We start from the raw sequence: 22,500 nt of genomic DNA on the forward strand, positions 1-22,500 counted from the left end.
ATGCAGCAACTCGGAAATGGGCTATTCTATATATTGTACAAAATTTCTCAAATTAGTTCAATTTTGATTTTTCCTTTGTTTCAGAAAAGAAAAATTAAAAAAAACTGAACTGGTTTCATAATTTTTTAAAAACCAAGAACAAAGTAATTGACCACAATATACACAAAGCTTATTAATTAAAGGTGACCCATTGACTCCTAACCTGGGTAAAATGAGAAATTATCACCAATTTAACCTAGGTTGAAACAGATTCAACCTGAGAATGGAATTTAACGGTAATGTCATAAGACACCTGAAAAATCCAAGTGGCTTCAACAGAAATAAAACCCACCACTTCTGTGATGCCGATGCAATGCTCTTGACTGTCAGCTATGATGCCACTCAGTTGGGAGAAAGTCAATTTGTTGGGCTCATGCCTTCCTGTGAAAGGACTGGATGAAATAAATGCACACTCTCTGCATAATTGTCCAGACAAGTGCAAGGATTACTCCTCCTGCACTTGAAATATATACATTTCTTTTCATTGCAACATTGTAAGTCACTAAAAGTAAATGCGTGCTGATGCACACCAGTGGCACTGTTGGTTGAGCATCAGGCTGCCACACAGGAGATCGTGATTTCAACTCCGGCTGGACCAACACTCGAGGTTTTGAAATAACTGAGGAGAAAGTGCTACATGTACCTTTGTAATTACTCCCGCAAATGCTTACACTTTCAAGTCTTCATAAAAAATTAACAAATACTTCACATTAATTTTAGCACCCTTGAATAGTTTGATAAGTTGTGTGAAGTGCTCTCTGTTTTTTTTTTCTCCTTTTCTCAGAAATTCCACCCATTTTGCTTCAGATACCCAAGAATCCAGTTCATCGTGTGATTCCTGGGCATCATCAAGACCAACACAATGTGAGGTACATCATAAATAATCTAAGCAAGAATTTGTGTGGGCTGACAAAGTTTGTTGTCAACCAGTGTCATAATTTGTGCCCAAAAACAACATTTCCTACAATACTATAGAAATACTAAAAAATTATTATGATCAATCAGATTTGAGGAATAGTACTGTACATTTGAGGATATCCCAGGAAACCTCGTCAAGTAACATGACATGACATAAAATGGTTATTACATGCACTTACAAATGCACTTGTCAGCTGTAAAGCCTTAAGAAAATACGAGTAGTAATTCTGGCATACATGTATTTCTCCATGTACTTTATCCTCTTTGAAGTATTGCATTGCAAGTAGCGTTTTCTTGTGGTGTATTCTAGGCTGTCGATAAGGGATGGTAGTATTCTACCCAGAGTTAATTTTTCTTGGTGTACTTTAATTTGACACTTACAAAAATACAAATAGACACTTTTGGTTTTGTATTTTTCTTTGAAAAAGGGCACAATATACACACATAATATTAGTATTAATATAATATTATATACTGTATGGTATGACACTGTCACAGATCAGATTGACAATTGCATAATTTACATGTACCTTTTCACGAGTTATGGCCCGGTAAGATTTTTGGTCACAAATTAGAATGATCCCATTGTACTGTATCTCAACTTGTCACGAAATTTTACCTTAGGCCTGTAAGTCACTGGACCATACCCATGCAGGATACATCAGTATTGACCGTGAGGCCCACATCAGTTACTATAGTAACAGGTCTCCTGAGCAACCAGAATTGTACAGTGTGGTAAGACAGGCCTGTGTGAGAAGGTAACTGCTTTTGTGTCTTGGCTTGGAAAGTATAGAAATATTACATGTATCAGTCAGTACAACGTTTTAGGGCATTTAAAGCAGGCTACTGCACAGCATGGTCTTAAATATGCTTATAAATATTGGACTAAATATGTGGACAGTGATGATAGGAGACCGGTTGGCCTGGCGGAGGTTTACAACAGGACAGGCGGCAGAGCAACATAAAAAAAGGGCTGCATGCCATGAGAGAAGCAGAAAATGAAAAAGAACTCTGAACTTTCACTGCTAATGTTTTAACTCTTCATCATTGAATTGTTATGTGTTATCCATGTCAGGTTATAGGCATATTGTTATTAATGACTATCAACAAAAGTGTTTTTAAAAGAAAAAAAAGAAAAACGAGCACAGTACGAACATGTCCATGATCCAATAACACATTTTAGCAAAATATGTGGCAGTCATCTTGTATGAGCTTTTGAAGAATAAGTCTGTTAGGGTTCAAAACGAAATTTGCAGCGTGGGGTCTGGGGAGAGGAATTCATAAGAAAGGAGGGCAAGAAGGAAAAAATTTTTTTCTTTCCTGATCCATGCACGCATCTCAAATCAGACATCAGTGGCTTGGTGAATGATGGCAGCCTTGACACAATAGACTTAGAAGTGTTTTTGCTGCCCATTTATTTTTAAATCTTGAATTGCAGCCGTAAGTTGCGAACGCCCCTTATCCCTTTTCAAATAACGCATTTATGTATAACCTGAGAACCTGGAAATACATGTAACAGGTCCTTAAGAATTGTGTCCTTAACCCATTGACTTGTGAATCACCCACCATTGATGAGTACAATCCTCTGGGGTTAGACATAGTAAAATCTGTTAAGGCTCGCATGATCGATCTACAGTGCTTATGTTACTGTTGCTTTGCAAAATTTAATTATGTTATATAACAGTTTACATGTACCAATACATGTACATGTATAACAAACAAAAACTCACTAATAATAGTTTAATAATATATTATCATTATCCATTGGTCACAAGCTAAATGTAATCCCGTATTGTTATCCTATGAGAGGGTCTCTCACTTCATCAAAATACAATGATCTCTTGGGGTAGCGATTTTATATGATATGGCTGCATGGCTACATTGTATACATGTAAGCATCTGTGACTGACGCAGGGGAGGGAACATAAATCAAAATTAATCTGAGATTTGAAACTGTTTTTTTTTTTTTGTAACTGAAGTTGGTGTTGTCAAAGTTTAAAAGGAAGGGAATTGAATGAAAAAAGGATTTTTCTAATACAGTTTTAATGCTGCTCTTTTAGTCTGAGCTGTGAGGTGTGCCCTGGCAGAGAGGGGCCAATGTTCTTTGGTGAAGAAACATCTGGTTATGTATTCACTCACACATTCTTCTTAAAGGATGCTCAATCCAGAGGATTCCAGAGATGGTCAGTATGTCTTATGTTAAGTGAGCATGTTATGGTGCAATATTATATTTTGTCTAAAATTTTTCAACTTGGTTCGTACAGTTATTAATGTCAGAGTATTATTTTTTGAGGTCACAGACTAGTAGCCCTCTTGAATTGCATCTCTAGAGGCCAATTGTTCCTCAAATTGTAAATTATGTATGCCAAAATTTTTTTGCTCAAAGTTAAGTTGTAAATTAATTAATTTTTTAGTGAGTGATTAATCCATTGACTCCCAGGGGCTCCCCATTGACGAGTAAAATCGTCTGGCGTTAGACAGAGTTTGGATGTCAAAGGGTTGAGGAGTGTTTCATTTATACGCAGTTAGTAATGTTTTGAGGTAATGTGTATCGAGCGGCCATATAAAAGGCTGTTGATGTTTTTAGTGTGTGTAGACTTGAAGTAATAATTATAATAATGAAATACTTGACTTTCAGGTACAGCATAATAGCTGTGATGAAAGACCGTATTTACCTGGTGAATTCCTGGCCATTCTTAGTAAGGTACTTTACCATTATTTTACTGTGTTCATAATCTTTTGCTTCTGGGTCAAAGTAGAAGATTGGTCTTTCATTTTGTCATTTTAGAAAATATTTACCACCGCACTCTTGCTTACCAATCTTGTTGTTTCTTTCAGCCATTTTAGAGAACTGATCGATGATCTACAAGCTAAGGTAATTTAATTATTGATATGTATATAAGGCTGTTATTGTTTTAATTTCATTAAACCCTGCTTGAGCAGTCTGTACATTGTATGCACGATTTTGTTTGCATGCCTGCATGATTACAATCATCAGTGAATACAAATCATCATTATTTTAATTTTGATATTAAGTGATAATACCAGCCTGTACACATGTACAAAATTTTATGTGCAGTACATCTGCATGTATAGATATTAGCCCATTGACTCCCAGGGGCTCCCCATTGACGAGTAAAATTGTCTGGCCTTAGATAGAGTAAAATACTGAGTCTGGCTGGTTTAGGCCAGTTTGACGTCAAAGGGTAAATAGATTATAATTATTCTAAACAGATGACCCACAAAAGTTGCATCTGACTAATGAAGGAAAGTGAGATTGATTAGGATTCTTTATCTAGATAACAGAAAGGTCAGTTTGTAATTTAGATACAGAAAGTTAACCCCTTGGCCCCTGAAAGTGAGACTTGACAGATTTTAGTCCGTCTAACACCAGACAATTTTACTTGTCAACTGGGGGCGTCCTAGGGCGTCAAGCAATTCCCACCATCACTAATACATGTACACTGTTAGTAATAATTAAGGGTGACATTTGAACCACCAACATGATGGCTCAGTTGGTTGGGAAAGGGAATACTGTGCGCACAACACTCAAGGCCTTAAAACAACAGAGGAGAAAGTGCTGTCTTTGTAAATGATATGTGCAAATGGTTTGACTTAAGTCTTCTTGGACAAGGACTAAAAATCGTAGACCCTCTCTCAAAGTCCTTGCTGTCTACCACATAGGAAGAACCCACGCACTGACAGTTCACTAAGGGTAGTTGATATAATTAATAATAATAAATTCGCAGGCTTGTCAAGCTGGCTGGATTAACTTGAAGGGCTTCTGAGTGAATGAGACCCTTTAAGACAAAAATGCAGCCAGGAGTCAGGCTATTACATTGTATATTTTGTCAGGTGCCGGATTAAAAATGACAGTGAACAGGGATCTATCCAGTACTTTGCTTTTATCAGCTGAATTTATGAAATACAACTGTATAGTGTTATAAGTTTTAATCCATTGACCCTTGGGAGGAAAACTTAACAGGTTTTACTCTAATGCCAGACAATTTTACTTGAATGTCAACTGAGTGTGTCCTAGGGTATTTGTGGTGTTCATGGCTTAAGCAGTAAAAACTATTTCCCCGCCATTAATAATTATTACATGTATTTTAATAGGTAACTTTTTTTCAAAAATAATTGAACGTACATGTTCTTGCAGGCAACTGCTGTGTATGATGCTGAGCATGCTGTGAGCGTCCAGAAAGGTCAACACATTCAGCCCAGTACAAATGGATACCTGTTTGCTCCTGGAATGGCACCTGGTAAGTTCTTTTGAAGATCAATTTCCACTAATTTTGCCTTAGTTGGTTAACAATAATTTATTTCTGTCATTTTTATATTTGAATAGCTCAAGGGAAATGGACTAAGGGATCATTGCTCCCTTTTTTGTAATTTTGCTACTACTACATGTATGGATACAATGTAGTACTATATACATACAGTGCATGTATGTGGCCTGTAGATAACAGTACTGTCCATGCATACTGTACATCTGTGTACTGTACTCTGTATCAATCAACAAATACTTATATTATGAGGGCATGGAGATGAAAACAAGACAAGTGCTTTTCCTCTCGCTGTTTTCATCATCTTGTTGTCAATAATAATTATAATTAGCCTGAAGGATTTTTTTTATACAACGTGTATGACAACCTCCCAAAATACTACACATGATCACAATCATACATGTACATATCATCATCAAGAATTTATATTACTGTAACAGTTAATAATGGTTTGATCTGATACCCTGCATAAATTTTCCATTTTTGGAAAAATCATGCGGTTCTTTCAATTTTAATGGAAAAAAGTAGCAAATCTGCTTGTCATTGGTCAGATATTTTCAGAAGACAGCGAGGAGGAAACAAAACATACAGAGGGATTGCAGACTTGCTTGGAGACAAGGTACTTAAAACCATTAACCTCTAGACCACAGTTCCGTCACATCCATGTAAGCATTGTATTTCACAATAATCATTCCTTGAACAGACATTGGATACACTATACAAGTTGACTAACCTGCAAGGGGGAATGGAATACTTGTTCCATTAGAATTTAGTAAATTCAGAACATTTGGTTTCTTAAAATTTTTGCTTCCTGACACTTATTTTCATCCTGGCAACATAATGTCGGGATGACAGTTTATTGTAGCTGATAGCTGGGATTTACATGTAGTAAGTCAACAGCAATGCAACAAATGCAAGATCTGAGGTTGAAAATTTACCAAAAATTTGTAGAAGAAGAATAATTAATTTTGGTTTGCAGGATCTGTTTGCTAGCCTTCATCAAAGGTTTTCTTGGATGTTGAAAGCATGTGGTAACCGAGTCACAGAAAAACTTCTTGAGGGACCACCAAAGGTACAATGCAAATCTGCAGTAAGTGTAATGTTGCTTGAAATGCAATTTAACATGGGAAGAGACATGGGACAAACTGACTTTAATTTATGTATACAGTGTAATTGGCACACATATACAATTGTACAGGTGTAGTGTTGGAAAGAATATTGGGGTGGGGGAAAGCGATGGCACAGTGTTGAGAGCACTCACCTCTCACCAATGTGGCCCGGGTTTGATTCCCAGACTCTGCATCATAATGTGGGTTGAGTTTGTTGGTTCTCTACTCTGCACCAAGAGGTTTTTCTCTGGGTGCACTGGTTTTCCCCTCTCCTCAAAAACCAACATTTGATTTGCGTTAATTGATTTCAGTTTATAGTGTCCCCAATTAATTCTTCAGCGCTAGGACGACTAGACACTTAAAATAAGTTCCTTTCCTTTCCTTTGTCTAAATTAAAGTTTAAATTTTTCAGGAAGAACTCTTCACAGATCTGGAAATGCAGAGAGAAGACCACCTCCAAGGTACTTTAAATGCATGTGTAACAGTGTATATGATTTTTCTACTTTTGTTACGGAGAGAAACCCTTCATGGCAGAACCCTTGATCAATGTGATCTGGAAGTTAGAGAATGTCTCATCAACAGGAAGTTGTTCAGTGCTACTATCCATGTGCTGTACTGTCTTTAGGAGACTCTGTGTTCTGTTTTCTGTATCATCCCACAGAGTTTATGTACAAGTGTTAACACTGGACCTACAGATTTTGGTCTTTGTCTGAGATAAGTCCAGAAAGGAAGTGATCACAAGGTAGCACTCAGAAGTGATCACAGGGAAACACACAGGGTTTTTGATAGCTTTTCAAAGTACCAAACATGATTATTTTCCATTTTAAGATCAATTTCAAGTGCCCTGGGAGCAAACCGTCAAGGAGACCTGGGTCCCCTATAAATTGCTCTAAATGAAACTCTCAGAAATGCTGTTTACATTCTTGAGTTTGGAGAAAAAAAGAAGAGTAATTAAAGCTTATCGCATGAATGAAATGCCAACAGATCGATTATTCCGTTTAGTAAGCAAAATAAGTTGATGTGACCTCTTGTTAGTTTGAAGGATCTATTGCTTGAGCTTGTCCTGTTGTGTTTCTTTAGCCCATGGCTTCCTGAGATACCCAAGCCCAAAAAGGGAAAAGAGAATCCAACAAATCTACAAATGTATAGCATCAAAGTACCGGATATGAAATGGTAAACAACTGGATGAAACATCCGGCCTCCACCCTCAAAGGAAAACCCTGAGTACTTTGTGATCTCAGTTATTCAAGGACCCTGAGAGTTGTTACAGCTGTGGTCTTGGTCCATAGTCTCTTGATATTGATCGAACCAACTTAGCTCACTGCCTCTGACATTTTTAACTAACCATCAAAGAGTTTACTTGTGCCCTGTTTACACCAAACCTTAACTGTGCTTTGAAAATGGTTAGATAAACACGGTTTCAAAGTGTTTTCTTTTTCAATCATGTGCACTGATTTTTGTCAACTACAAATTTCGCACAGATCAATCTGAATCTTGTGTAAAAGCCAGTCCTACATTTTCTGGCTGATTTTCATTTTGTTAAACCCAGTTTAAGTAAACATGTCTTGTTGGTGTCAATGGGGTATTAGTCTTTAATTGTACACATACAAACAGTAGTTACATGTAACTATATCCACACTGAAAATACAGTTTTATTCCTTTTCAGATACCAATACTAACAGCCAAGAAGGTGAACAATGACATTCATTTAGTGGTCACTTGGTGATGTTCATTCTGTACAATAAAATGGTTTCCCTCAATGTAATAATGTCAATGAAGACAACTTCAGAGAAACTGAATGGAAGCATGAGCAATTAATAAGTAGCTACATGTACCGTCAGTCTACACTATAGTACATGTAAAGGTAGCTTAGTTGTAGCATGCACACCTAATCTCTACATCTACATGTATCTCATCTCAATCTAATATGCAAGTTTCAATCTTATTTCCTCTTAATCTCAAATTATGCATGCATTCTGTTGTGACTTGCATCAGGCTCCTCCAGTTGATCTGGTGACGTAATTCGGAATACTGGGGAGAAAAAAGTTAACACCGTATCCCACAACCGCACGCGGCTTTATTTTCGAATTCATCATGGCAGAGGCAAGGTTAGATCTTTTCGGGTCTACTTGAATGTTTATTCAGTAACAGGAAATGTGGTAGACACGTAATGATCTGTTGAGTTTTGGCAATGGCAATATTTCAGGGAGTTTGGAAACAACACCTAAGGCCACAGTCGGTTGTGAGATATGGCATTAAAATTTTTCTTCCCAGTCCTCCAAATTATGTCACCAGATCACCTGGCTTTGGAGGAGATGATATTCACTGGTCTAACTACAATCCTGGCCAAAAGGTTTGAGGACACACCCCTTTTCCATTGCAATGTTATAGAGTGTAATCATTATTTTCAAGTTGCCTGAAATTTCTTCTCACAAAAACAACTTTAATCAATTTTGTCCCTCACACCTCCTGAACAATGTTGAAATCCATGCCAAAATCTTTAAAAGTGTTTGCCTCAGGACACCCAACAATTAATTAATCATTTAATTAAGGGAACGACTATTTTAGTGAAGAAAAGTCAAATTGTTCCAAACTTTTTGACCAGGATTGTTGCTCAGCTGCAGTGACATTTTCTTACTCTGTAATTTTCTCTTTCTCTCAAGTTTTTCATTTTGTACGGCATAAAATCAGTTCACTGAAGTCATGTCAATTTGAACCAATAATGTTGACCCTACACTGTACCTGTGAACTGTGGTATGTGTGAAGTGTGGACTTAATTTTGTCGAATGTATTCTGTAAGTTTGGTTTTTTGTTTGTTTGTTTGTGTGTTTGTTTTGTTTTGTTTTTTGTTTAACTATCTGAATTCTGTCATTAGGTGAAGTGAGCGGACCAATTTTCACATCCCTTCGACACATTTTAAAGGTACTAGGGTAACCTTCATGTGCAGTGTATCAAACATACACTCTTTCTCCCCTTTGATACACATAGCATCTTCTACAGCCACAATGTTATTATAAATAAATGGAGAGCAGCAACGTTAATCTTGCCAACCAGATTACCTGTAGTGCTGGATAATGGCTAGATTTTCAAATTCAGGATTTTGTTAGTACTGTGACTGAGTGGGCTTATGGTCACCACGAGATTTGGATGATTGCTGGAAAGTTTTGGGATCTTTATTTTCCAATTATCATCATGATATTTTCGTTGCTATGCTGGTTTTGTGCATTTCTGCATGTGTCCCTTTTCTTTCATTCGTTCCACTCTTCGGCATTTTGTTTGCTTTCATAAGTTTAATAAGTATTTTTTAAATTTCCCGGCAGTGTTGAAACGTAACATTTTATTGCCATTCAATTTCTTACTTTAAAACAATCAACGTTTTTAAGGTCATTTGTTGTTTCCCCCTCTGAATCAACAACATTGTTAACTGCATTTCAAATTGGTTAATAGACTATTTTCCCATTCCCATAATGCAATTTGTTCTGGGGTTTCTTTACATAAAATCAATACAAGTTAATTACTCTTCCAGGTGATCTGGTGGCGTCATTCGGAGGACTGGGGAGAACAATTTTAACGCCGTATCTCACAACCGCGCGCGGCCTTATTTTCGAATTCAACTGGCAGAGGTTAGATCTTGTCGGGTCTACTTGAATGTTCATTCAGTAACAGGAAAATGTGGTAGACACGTAATGATCTGTTGAGTTTTGGCGCTGACAATACTGCAGGGAGTTTGGAAACAACACCTAAGGCCGCGCGCGGTTGTGGGATACGGCGTTAAAATTTTTCTTCCTGGTCCTCCAAACTACGTCACCAGATCACTTGGTTGGGACTATATCATGCTTCATTGAACTGGGTATTCATTGTTTTAATGCAAATAACCCCCACGAAATGAACTGTATAGCAAATAAAAGTGTTTATCAAATGACAGTCTTGCTGGTTTAAATCTCCTTATGTCATAATAGCTGATTAGCGATGAAAAAAATAATACCAATTTATAATGTAGTTCATCCTTATGCACACAATTTCGACAGCAGCTAATCCCCTTTCATACCAATTATTGTTCCACTGTAAAATCTCAAATTAAAACCACTCGCAGCACATCCTTTCCAACATGGAGTGACCAGTGTGGGTGATAATCTTGCAGGTCCTTGGGAGTCACAAGTTTCACTTGCTAGCATTTCATGTCATTCAGGGGAATCAAGTAATTGTACGAGGCAAAAACCAAAAGACTGTGGAGTCAATCCTCGATTGTCTCAAGGTACAAGTACATGTATTTGGAATTCTTATATTCATTGCTTTTTGATGGAATTATAATTTGAAACATTTTACACCTATGTTTGAATGGCTGGCTGCAGTCCATGGCTGTTGAAGTTCGTAATGTACAGTATGTAACCCTTTCCACTGCCAAGATTATTCTTCCCCCCCCCCCCCCCCCCCCCCTTCCTCCCTGAGTGGAGTACAATTGAGGGTGTAATCGGGCGAGTTATTTCAAGCGCGAGGCCGATTTGAAATTAAGAGCATTTTTACCCCTGAATTGTACGACAACGAAGTCCTATTACTAATTCATCGTAACTATAACAAAATGCAAGGATAAAAAGGCTTTGAATACCTTTTTGTGTGAAGAAGTTAAAATTATATTCAATCCAGTTGATTGACTGCAATTGGACACCCACGTGATCGCGCGCCAATTACGCGACAAATAGGCGCACAAAACCAATCAGATTCGAGGAGTTTGTAATAGTTGCGAGTAACGTATGAGTAGTTGGACCGAAAGATGAATAGCCCAGCGAAACGACTGACTTTTTGATCTGACTAACAAGCTGAATGACTGGTGAATGATATTGCCCAAGTTCTCGTTTTGCATTTTTGTCGGTGTCTTTTCCCTTTGCCATTTTTGCCTTCACGAGGCTTCCATGGGGACCCCTCTCGGAAGATAGTCGTGAATAATTAATTTTCGGCGAATGGACAATAATGGACACAGGTTAGGCTAACTTACAAAAAGATGTATGTGCTATTGACCAAGCGTGAGGTGAAGATGGCTGGATATTGCCCAAGGTCTTGTTTTTGTGCGCGTGGATCAAGATGAAGTCAAATTCCACATAAAAGAATGAAAGCAATTTTTTTTTCTTGCATGGAGCAAAACGGCCAGTCCCACGTAGGCAAGATGCAAGTTATCCAGCGGTCAATTTTACTTTACTTGAAACAAATAAAACGTGCATTTAATCTTAATTTTTAGGTTCTTATACCAAGTGGTTGCTGTTCTTGTGTCCCATACAGTACCGAGTACAAGGTATTCTAGCTGTCAGGTTGTTAATGCCCTTATTTCATCGTACATTGAAGTGCGGACTATTTGGTTAGCAGGGATTTAATCTCTTTAGCTTGTACGTTTTGTTTTCCCATTTCAGACCACGTGGTGTTACTCTAGGACACAGTTTCTTTCAAATGTCGTCTTATGCACATGCATATGTATGCATAACTTATGAGAAACAAAGATTCCCTTGGGAAATCACGTAGTCTGAAATGGGAAACAAAACTTACAAGCTAAAGAGGTCTATAGTAATTTCATGATTCCTAATCTAAAATGCCAATAATGTTTTATTGATTTTATTAATTGTTCCGTTTTCATATCTTATCATATCCTTTCAGGATTCCTGGCAGTGCAACTTTCTTGGTTTGGTTCCTTCAGTGGAAATTCCTCCGCATGTGTTGTCCTCTGACCTTTTTGTTCTTCTTGATGTCATTTCTCCACCGGAGCATGTAAGTGTTTCTTCAATTTTAAGAAACTGCTGCAAGTGGCGTGAGTCCTCCGCTTGACGTTGCACATTTTTTGGACGCGTGGTCAAACGTACCAACAATAATGCTATGTATTCATCGATTGAGAAATTTTGGCACGTCATCATCCAACATGAACTCTCCGCGATATGTCGGGGGCACCCAACGTCAATTTTCGGAAAATATCTGTTCGGAAGACGATTTGAGGTCTAGAATTTTCGGAAAATTTTTTTGTAAAATGTCTTACTTGCTTGCCTCTCCTAGGATTTTCGAACATCTGAAAAATGGTATAATCGCCCATTTTTAACGGATTTTTACCCTAAAAAGGTCACCTAGAATTTTCGGGAGCCTTTTTTCTGGATGAAATTTTCGAAAAGGTAAGTTTTGATCCCTATTATTTTTTGGATCACTAGACTTTCAGCTAGGAAATCCGAACAGATGAAAAAAATTTTAGGGGGAAAAATATGCCTATATCTACCGTTTAAATACTAGAATACGTTTAAAAATGCTAATATGCTTAAGTGGTTTTGAACTATATTCTCGTTGGGTGCCCCTGATATGTTGGTTGGTCAATAGTGTTGAAAGATTTAGCCGGGGCTAAGGCGTGCATTGTTGATCGCATTGGCAAAAGTTTCTCCTTCTTTGAAAAATCCGGCAGGATCCATCGTACGGCTGTGCTTACAGTAGTTTTATTACGTCTACAGTGTTGATAGGAAAAGACACGTGGTGAGGACTGCAACTTTGCATTACAGCCTAATATTTGCAAAAAAATAGTTGCTTGTCCAGTGCTGGAAAATCTGTGAAGAATTATATTAATTTTTACATTTAGCAGAACCTCAGAGGCTCACAATCCTACCATCTGATTCGCTCACTTATTTCCCTGCATGTTGATTTACAGATAAGAGCAAGTACTGTCAACGACTTTTTGCACTTCAAATACATGAACATGACTGAATACTAGTAAAAAATCGAAGGGTAGATGCAAGGGTGTTTCTGTTAAGACAAGAAAGCTGCTCATTCATTATTGTTGCTTTTAGGCTTCTGAGTATTCTATTGGTGAACAGCTGAGGTGAGTGCGGAAGGCTGAACGCTCTGGTTAGGATAAATAAGTAAATATCTGGGAGGGGATAGGTATTTCCCCAGACATTTCATGCATCAGACGCTTTGTATCTTCAAAAGGAAAACATTATTAGTCATGAAACTTTGCGAATTGTTTTCTCTGGTCTTGGGAACATTGTCCAATATTTAGGACAAGCCGCGAGATCTTCGTTTCGCGATGTGTTTTTCGAACCCGAAAAGTTTTAGTGGTTTTTGACAAACATTCATTTTCCTGGGAAGCCGATTAATACAAACCAAGGATTAAATCTCGCTTAACGAGATACTGACATTATTCCTCCATTAGATTCGGTTCCTTAGCTCTAGATTATAAAGAAAAACTCGATTTTTTCTATTGCAAACATGTTTCGAATGAACGTCATCCATATGTGAAAACAGAAACCGCTAGTACGTGTAATATATATATGTCATGCTTGTAAATGTGAAAGCCAGTGTGATTACTTATAAAAGGTAGAACATAGCAAATTCAAGACAAAAGGTCAACAATAGCTGTATAACCAAAATAGCCAACGAGGATTAACGCGAAAAATCTGGACCTTTATTCAGGGTCTCTCCACCGTCACTTTATAATCACTCCTATTATACCCTTCCACTTTTATATCACACCCACTACCGCTTTCTGTAATGAAAATCATGTTTCTTCTGAACATAATGCCTTTCCTTCTGGCTTAACGCAAATTTTGGTTAAGGTCGAATTTGATCCATTTATCGTAGGTCGAATAATACCCGGAATGGAGAGAGAAAAGTTTTTTTTCTTTTAAAGTAGCAAACGAAATGTCGTGTCAATTGTTCATAAATGTCCTTCAAGCAATGATATAGTTCAATCCATTATCCTTGGTGACTCAAACATCAGCTGAATTTGCTCACCTTGCAAATTTTCGAAACAAACACAAACTGGTTTTTTGCTGAAAAATCTTGCCATTAATTAATGCTATGAAATAAATAACTCGCACCGTCTTTGCACGCAGGTTGACGAAAGTGTTTCTGTTGTTTAGGGTACATGCATTGATCGATATCGTTCACAACGATATCTTTTATTGCTGAAAACACAGCACAGTGTTTAATTGTGGTCATCTTTCTGTTTCAAGCAGTGAACCAGACGACTTTCAAGGTTACGGTTTCGTTGTTTGTGGAAAAGAGAACACTACAGGTGCGGCCGGTTCACAATATATGGCTTTAAGAGTCTGGCAAGGACATTACTTTTGTAAAAAACTTTGATAACTTTTTACCCATTTTCTTCCGCATGCAGTTCATCTGTGTTTCTATGTTTCTCCAGATCCCTCCATTCTGCAGAAAATTGAGGAAGGTCTTGAGAATGCCAATCTCTCTGATGCAGTGTTTGATCAGTTGCTAGTATGTCTTAAGGAGGAGTGGATGGAGTGAGTTTTCCTTTTTTGTAAATATTCAAGGCAAATCCATCACTATCTCGATGTCTGCCGGCTGCGTTTGTCATTTACTTTACAAACTTTACTTTAAAAACGGAAAGAGAATATCCCCTCTATTTGCATTCCCTGCAAACGGACAGCAGTTTTTTTCCCATGTTGTCTTTTTCGTGGATTTGCTTTCACTTAACTGAAAACCTTGTGCGGGCGTAAGAAACCAAACCAAGATGTTCGTGAATTTCCATTGAGTAAAGCGGAATGATTAGTCTAAAGGATATCACACTCGGTTAATTTTACATTTTTTTTTGGCCTAACAGCAAGGTCAAGGTGATTTTTAAATTTGCCCGCTCAGGCCCCAGCACAAGTGAAGATAAAGAAAAGTAAGTAGTTGAATATTGTAACCGTTTGATCTCGTAACGCTGTTTGTAGATGCAGGCAAATTAATGTAGGATTCCCATAGCTCATGAAAAATATGAATAGTTACGAAATCAGGAGTTCAATTTCCACCGAGGCCTGGAAAGCCATCGTTGAATTTGGACGGTGGGTCATGGAAAGTCATGCGAAATATTACTTTTAGTTGGTGTTGAGGGGTGAGAAAAAGTACTTCATAAACGTACAAAATGGTCATGTAAAAAATCATGAAAATTCCTAAAACTTAAAATAGCTGAAGATGATTTCACTGATTCCTGGAAAGGAATCACCGGCAAGCATTCTGGCAACTGATTGTCGATCTTGCCCTTATTGTAGGCAGAATCGTATTTCGTTTTGCATCCCAGATGTTGCATACGATTTATTTTAACTTTTGCTAAATGTTTTTCCCGTTTATCTTTTCATACAGGCTGCTTCGAATTTTAGGCGCCAAGCCTGAAGATGAGATTGTTCTCAAGTTTTGGATGACGGGACTCAACAAACAGTATCGATCTCATCTTCTGACCTGTAGTAGCACGGGCTCATCCTCTTGACGAAGAGAGCGTCATTCGTTTCGGCGTTTCTCTGCAACGTTTCACCTTGGGTTCTGTTTGGAATTAAGTAGAAAGTTTCGGGTATTTGAACTCGCTGCTCAAAGTTGAAATGAATTGTTTTATTACAGTACTTTGATTACAGTGTCCAAAATGGGTCATGATTGCGATGATTGCTGTCGAGGTCTTTCAAAACAAGTGCAAAGGTCGACGTCAGCTCCGCTTGTGTCATTGCTTTACCTAATGCTTTGCAAGATCAATGGGTCAGTGTCGATTCAAGAGCATCCCGGCTCCGAAATCCCTCAAAAATTTTGATGACAGCGATTTCTGGAGAGTTAGCCCTTTTCACGGTTAGTTTTTCTCATTTGCATTACAATGTAATCTAACGTGGATGTGAGGCAATTTCGGGTTAAAACTACAAAATAGCCCGAAATTGCCTCACATACATGCTAGATTACATTGTAATGCAAATGAGAAAAACTAACCGTGAAAAGGGATATTAGGCAGGTTACGTGGTATGGCATACCGCGTATGGCATTCTATGTTCATGTTTTGCGTTGTGCCGACTCAAATCTCCATCATTTATTTATGCAGTGCTTTCACACAGTTCAAGTTATGGCCATTTCAACAAGGGTTTTAAAAAAAACACCTGTAATTGTCGGCGGTTTAATCAGCGATTGTGCCGGGCAAGCCCCAAACGCCGTTTGTTTTCGCAAAAGCCAACATTCATGAGACACAAACGGTTCTTTTTTTGGCTATCCGGCAAGCACCGGTTTAATTACATCGCTCAAAAAGACAGCAGACAACGTAAGACTTGTTAAACCGACCCACCATCATCAAGAAGTTTCTTTTACTGGATAGAAAGCAAAGATTTCTCCTCATAGAACAGAAATGGTGTTTCTGAGCTCAACATTGTGTGTATGTGTGATGCTCCGCTGAGAAAGGTTATCAGTGAGTTTCTTTGAGTTCTTCAGATGAGTACCTGCAATAAATGCCTGGCGGTTATGACCGATGGATTCACTTACCAAGATGATTTGTTTCGATTCGACTCTCGCTCTTTTCATTGAATCTCGAAGCGTAAAGGAGATCTTGCGCGGCGATGGAAACTAGATAAGAGCTTACTGCTTAAAACATGATACAATGTAAATTCTTGCCCCATAAGCAGTTCACGTGTTTAATAAACAGACGACAAGGTATACTCAGTCGTGAGGTGCTGAACTTTATTGCGTTGATTATAATCACTTTAAAAATAGGGGTATGTTACTGATCTTATAATTTTTACATTTCGGTCGGATTACCAAAACAAGAGTAAAAGAGTAAAATTATGCCCCATAGATGCATTAAAAATGAAGTCTTGTTCAGTTTACTACGGTTCACTGTGCTAGAACCCTTCTTCCTGTAAATTATCGAAAACGCTCATCGATTAGGCGAAACCTGAAAAACGTTGAACCGGTGCATAAGGAGACAAATCCCGTATTCTGTAACCAAATACGCATGCTCACACTTTACGTGGCAATGGACCATTCGAGACCATGACCACTCCCTTAAAGAGGCTTTGTAGGGCCAATAAAACTAATAATACAGATATGGAGAGGGCATTTCAGGCTCCCGACTGGGTAACCTAAATCCGCGGTGACTTCCTGGAGATTTCAGTAACTTTAATTTGTACCTTTCAATCAGTACATTTTGAATTTAACTTAAATTTACCCTACTCTGCTTGAAAGGGGTTTCCTTCATTTCCCTCTCTACAAGGATCTCCTCGACGTTCTGTCACGCGTGCTCAACTTGACGCCAGTGCAGCGTCACTTCCACTCTTCCGTCATTGGGCAGGCGTTAAAACTCAAAACTGGTTATAGCTTGGTTTATAGCATGGTTTAAACAAGTTAAGAGTTTAATTATTGGTCCAAACATCGACATCGAGGAGATCTCGAACAGAGGTGTCCTTTCCTTCTCGCTAGATAGTGGAGAAATCAAGGAAAACTCTGCCAAGCGGTGTAATTTACACTGGAGTTTTAGAGGAACATTAAAAGATATAATCGGGTTATGTGTGGTAATTACGAGGTCAAAGCGTGAGCGTCCTCCGTCGCCTCGATTCGATGGGTTCGTGCCCGTCAGTCAACATGTATCAATTTTCAACTATGTTCATGCATGCTACTCCTCGTTTTCGGCAATGTAGACCGTAACCGTCAGTTCTTTTCCACAAACAGAAGTAGCTTCCACAGAGACTTTGACCTTCGACTCTTTCCCGGTGGATCGTGTCCTGTCCTCTGTTTCGTCCGTGCATTGTATAGGTCCTGTCAGATTAAGAATAGGGTCTGTCACTCTTAAGCCTGTGTACTAGTATGGACCCTTTCAATTTTAGGTAATTTCATGACATAAGAAAGTCTTATAAACGTGAATTTATAGTATAGGATGTCGAAATGACCACTAGGACCTGTAAAAGAAAATCGTGAAAGTTATACAACCAACCAAGGGTTTTGGACACAACAGGACAAGATTGATTGCATTTAGTTCATCTTACAGTGCGACGCGCCTCACCGTGGCCAACTCAAACAACCCATTCAACGGTGTTCAACTTACAACCGTGCGAACTTTGCAAGGATGGGTGACTGTTAATCATATTCGCTCACCCTGATTGGCGTATAAGTTTTAAAAAACTTTGTTAGGTGGCCACGGTAAGGCGCGTCGCACTGTAAAAGAAGACTGCCCGTTGTTTTTTTTAAGTTTACGGTAACTCCCATGGGAAAAAAAGCGTTTTTGCTCAGAATCATCTTGGTTGTACCGATGTGACGCCGGATTATTTTATTGGTAAAACAAATGTTACTTTCGAATTCAAAACTCGTGGTTAACCGAGGATTTTGACCTTAACACCCCAAAACTCACAAGTGAGAGATTTCGAGGCAATGAAAGGTATAGACTACGAAGAGATTAACACATACCGTGCATTTTACCTTTCGACACACCCATCCGAAAAATTGGTTTTTGCCTGAGCGGGACTCGAACCCACGTCTCCCTGATTACTAGTCGGGCATGCTAAGCCTCTACACCATCAAGGCCACCACGCTGGCAACGCAGCAGATTAATGGGGTGACTTTAGCAACGTGGGGGTTCCTAGGGCCCAACTTTTCTTCACTTGAGTGTATATCTTTGCCTCTCTAACCCCAGACAGGGCTTAGAACACAAGTGAGAGATGTCGAGGCAATGAAAGGTATAGACTACGAAGAGACTAACACATACCGTGCATTTTACCTTTCGACACACCCATCCGAAAAATTTTTCGGATGGGTGTGTCGAAAGGTAAAATGCACGGTATGTGTTAGTCTCTTCGTACCCCAAAACTGATATCTTAGAATAGCCTCTTTAATTTAGCTTAAATTTGTTATCTTTTCTTAAGGGAAAGCGGTAGCTCTTATGGAAGTAATAATAGTTCACTGTTCACTATGAATTGCATATTGTAATATTCCTGAAATTTATCATAATTTAGGAGGAGAAATTGGGGAAGCATGAAAACTCAGATAATGAAACGAAACCAACGATGACTAAAACCTTATTATGGCAAAAAAATGGACACAAGCAAAATATCTGACGACCACTGAGAGTTGAATGATGAATTTGCACCTGATAAGTTCTCCCTGCTCTTCACCCACCGGATGTAACTGAAGAATTTGCTTAAGTTTAGCGCAAATCCCGATTGGATTCTGTTTCTTCTGTTAAGGAAGGGACCGTGAAAAAATATATGGTTATTTAATAGGTTTTCGTTTTTTGATAGACCAATTTCAATATATTAAAATTCAGTCCTAAACAAAAGGCATCATCTCGAGGCTCAGGGAAATAAATACAGGGATTTGTACGAGTTTATTCCCCCAATAGCCTCGAGATGATGCCTTTTGTTTAGGAGTACTGAATTTTAACATATCGAAATTGGGCTATTCAACGATATGAAATAGACAAGTCTGCTTTTGTAAGTGACAAGACATTATTCAAATTAAATGGACTCATGGTATCATTGAGCTAATGTTTGTTTGTTTGTTATTTATTTATTTATTTATTTATTTATTTGTTTGTTTGAGCAGGTTGAAGTTTTGGCAGCTATTCAGCTGATGTGGACCTGCTATACCCACCCGCCCATACACTCACAAAGGACAACCACAACACCGTGAACTTCTTCCCCTACTCTTTTCGAAAAGTGTGTGGGTTCTTTAACGTCCCCCAGAACATGGAAAAAATGTGAGACGGGGCCTACGGTTTATAGTCCTTATCCGAGAAGGCTTGAAAGTCTAACCATTTGCGGATGTGATTACAAAGGCAGCACATTCTTCTCATTTATTTTAAGACCCTGAGTGTTGGTCCGGCCGATGTCGAACTCAGGACCTCCCGCATGGCAACCCGGTGCTCAACCAACTGAGCCACTGGTGCTCGTTTATGTAACATTGCTTCGCATTAAAAGACGTTTATTTCCAATCAAAGTGAAGAAACGGGAAGGTGATAATTAATCAAGTTTTGTTCCCTCTCAGATTAGTTATGGTCTTAGTATATGTTTTTTTTACTTAACTGCACGGACCTTTGCTTCTCTCGTTACGTTTGGTCGCTTCTAGCCTTGATCCCGATGCTCTGCCGTCTTGTTCTTTGTCCACTTCATGTCCATCAGTACACTGGACAGGCCTTTTTACAAGTTCTGCCGGGGCAAAGGAAGGTATGTTACATTGGGCATTGTTTCGTGCAACTGGTTCTGCAATGGCGTTGCGAGACAAGTTGCATAGAAAAATTGCACAGTGTAACAGCGCTTAAGGACGTTCGCGCTAATTGTTTGTGCGCAACGTTCCTGCACAGGTAACGCGAGTGTAATATGTCACGCATTACTTCGAGCATTAGTGAAGTTGAGGTTTTAAAACCTTTGCAAAAACCGTGGACGATAAGTTTTGCACAGCGTTGGATCAGAGAAGATCGTGATCAGTCAAAATTGATTTAAAATATTTATGAAAGTCAAGTAGACTACTGCACGACTGATATTCGCGAGGTTTTATCAGTCGTGCACTAGTCTACTTGACTTTCATACAAAATTTTCAAGCATCAGTTAAAATAACATGGCGACAAAAACGCCGAGGAAAAAATTTCAGGCCGGCAAAAGAATGGCACATTTATTTCCGAAGCATCATGAAACTTCAAAGAGAAGCGAGCTGCAGGATGGAAAAGCTCTGGAAAAGGTTCAGCTGATCGAGTAGAGTAGTGGCTGAATGTTTGGAAAACTCGAGGACGAACCGTTGCGTAAATTTAATGGGGCTGTTTCTTTTTAATGTTTTTATTACCCTACGAACTTAAGTTCAAAGTGAATGCATGTTTTTAAAGTCCTTTTCCTTTACTTTCGTGAAAATTGAGCAGTATTTTCGTCCTTGTCCGCTTGAATAGTGCGGACCTGCGTGGAAACAATCAGCAATTGAATTTCACAAAAAAACACACTCCGAGGATGAGCATGACGGCAATGGAGAGATATTATACAAAACCCCAACCAAATGAAGATGACCCCTACTTAAAACTTCGTTGCTATGCTCGAGAAAGGTTTCTTTTTTCGGTAAAAACCTTTCATCTCTTCAACGATCGATCCTCTCTTGGGTTCCAGTCCTTGCCCGACAGGTCACGCAAAAGCGTGACAAACGAACTTTTCCAAGAGCTTTGCAAAATCACATCGATTTTACTCGTTCAGATCATCGGTGACCCCTATTTTTTTAATCATGAATCACTTACTTTACTTACTATCTACAAAATATGATGAAATGAAAAAATTCTCACCGTAAGAAGTTATCTTTTTTTAACATTTTCTTTCCTCGTGCCATCGAATTCTGGTAGTGGTTGCAACGGATAGAGCTTACGAAAACGCTCGTCGAGGATGAACTCTACTGTTTACCACATCCCTAGTGGCATACAATTATCTAAAAATCTCTCTCCTAAAAACGTATGCACGGAAACTTTCACTCCAACAGTTTATTTTTATGATTTTCGATGGATGAGCAGATGAGCCTACATCTCGCTATTATGACCGATTTCTCGAAATTAAAGCATTTTTCCACTGCCATTTTCTCCGAAACAAAGTCGGTGACCCCCATTTTTTTTTTCATTTTTGGAGTAAGTACTTTATGACCTAACTCTAGGCGAGAAATGAAGAAAATTTCACCGTAGGAAGATTTTGGCGCGAACGTCCTTAAGGGAACACAACAAAAAAATTCATCGCGTGAGAACCATATTTAGTCGGTCGACTGCGTAATCATGGCAGCTCATGATATAAATAACATAAGCTTCCTGTTAAACAATTAGCTATTGATGTCATTGGCCCCTACAACTTCGCGTGATTTCCTGTTGGCAAGACCTCACTAACCGCAACCTGGTGCATTTTATTAAAAGCAATAACATACTCATAATCATGCAACCCTGCGAAAGCGTTTGTCTCATTTGTGAATGTAATAATCAAGTCGATGACAAAAAAGTTCACTTTTTCTTTCAATGTCGAAATGACTGATTGAAATTAGATTTTGAACCGAATCGCTTATTTCTTTATCGATTCAGAATGGTGACACTTAATTGTTTGTTTGTGTAATTTTGTTTTAATCATTATATTCATTGTTTCCTTTCTCGATTAGTTTACCTTTTCTTAAATCTGGATGCTGTGAATGATTATAGTTATGAAAATAAAACTTGCTTACTTTGTAAAAAAAAATCAGGTTGTTTTCCATCATAGCGAAAGCAGTACTTGTCAGTTTAAATAACTGGTTAACGCCAAATTAAAGCAATTTAAAAAGCCTTGACTGAGTTGCTTTTTTTGTTTTGTTTTTATTTTTATGGCGAAAAGAAGATATTTGCATTGTGACGTCATTCATTCTTATGCCTCACTGGCCGCAGAAACGCAAGTGTTCTAGGGGTTGGCAAAATT

General features: G+C 38.4%; 2 protein-coding genes across 4 annotated transcripts in view; one reads left to right on the forward strand and one right to left on the reverse strand.

The window, feature by feature from the left end:
- LOC138023485 (folliculin-like) overlaps positions 1-22,500 on the forward strand; it is a 31,962-nt gene that overhangs the window by 1,401 nt on the left and 8,061 nt on the right. The window contains exons 3-21 of one of the 3 annotated variants that reach the window (XM_068870487.1): positions 824-908; positions 1,582-1,715; positions 3,018-3,140; positions 3,596-3,661; positions 3,796-3,832; positions 5,117-5,219; positions 5,795-5,862; positions 6,223-6,315; positions 6,765-6,813; positions 8,019-8,042; positions 9,228-9,274; positions 10,494-10,607; positions 11,586-11,639; positions 11,996-12,106; positions 13,159-13,190; positions 14,326-14,387; positions 14,514-14,616; positions 14,937-14,999; positions 15,458-16,774. In XM_068870487.1, the coding sequence (XP_068726588.1) occupies positions 824-908; positions 1,582-1,715; positions 3,018-3,140; positions 3,596-3,661; positions 3,796-3,832; positions 5,117-5,219; positions 5,795-5,862; positions 6,223-6,315; positions 6,765-6,813; positions 8,019-8,042; positions 9,228-9,274; positions 10,494-10,607; positions 11,586-11,639; positions 11,996-12,106; positions 13,159-13,190; positions 14,326-14,387; positions 14,514-14,616; positions 14,937-14,999; positions 15,458-15,581 (1,492 nt within the window). In that variant the 3' untranslated portion in view covers positions 15,582-16,774. Of the gene's footprint in view, positions 1-823; positions 909-1,581; positions 1,716-3,017; positions 3,141-3,595; positions 3,662-3,795; positions 3,833-5,116; positions 5,220-5,794; positions 5,863-6,222; positions 6,316-6,764; positions 6,814-8,018; positions 8,043-9,227; positions 9,275-10,493; positions 10,608-11,585; positions 11,640-11,995; positions 12,107-13,158; positions 13,191-14,325; positions 14,388-14,513; positions 14,617-14,936; positions 15,000-15,457; positions 16,775-22,500 lie in introns of those variants that run through there. The other 2 variants (XM_068870494.1, XM_068870500.1) reach the window with 2 other exon arrangements.
- LOC138023572 (uncharacterized) overlaps positions 17,590-22,500 on the reverse strand; it is a 7,185-nt gene continuing 2,274 nt past the window's right edge. The window contains exons 2-3 of the mRNA XM_068870580.1: positions 20,140-20,253; positions 17,590-17,872 (exon numbers count right to left, since the gene is read on the reverse strand). Of these exons, the coding sequence (XP_068726681.1) occupies positions 17,730-17,872; positions 20,140-20,253 (257 nt within the window). The 3' untranslated portion in view covers positions 17,590-17,729. The remainder of the gene's footprint in view (positions 17,873-20,139; positions 20,254-22,500) is intronic.

The sequence above is a fragment of the Montipora capricornis genome, chromosome 2 (genome assembly GCF_036669925.1).
Source record: "Montipora capricornis isolate CH-2021 chromosome 2, ASM3666992v2, whole genome shotgun sequence".
NCBI classification, from domain to species: Eukaryota; Metazoa; Cnidaria; class Anthozoa; order Scleractinia; family Acroporidae; genus Montipora; species Montipora capricornis.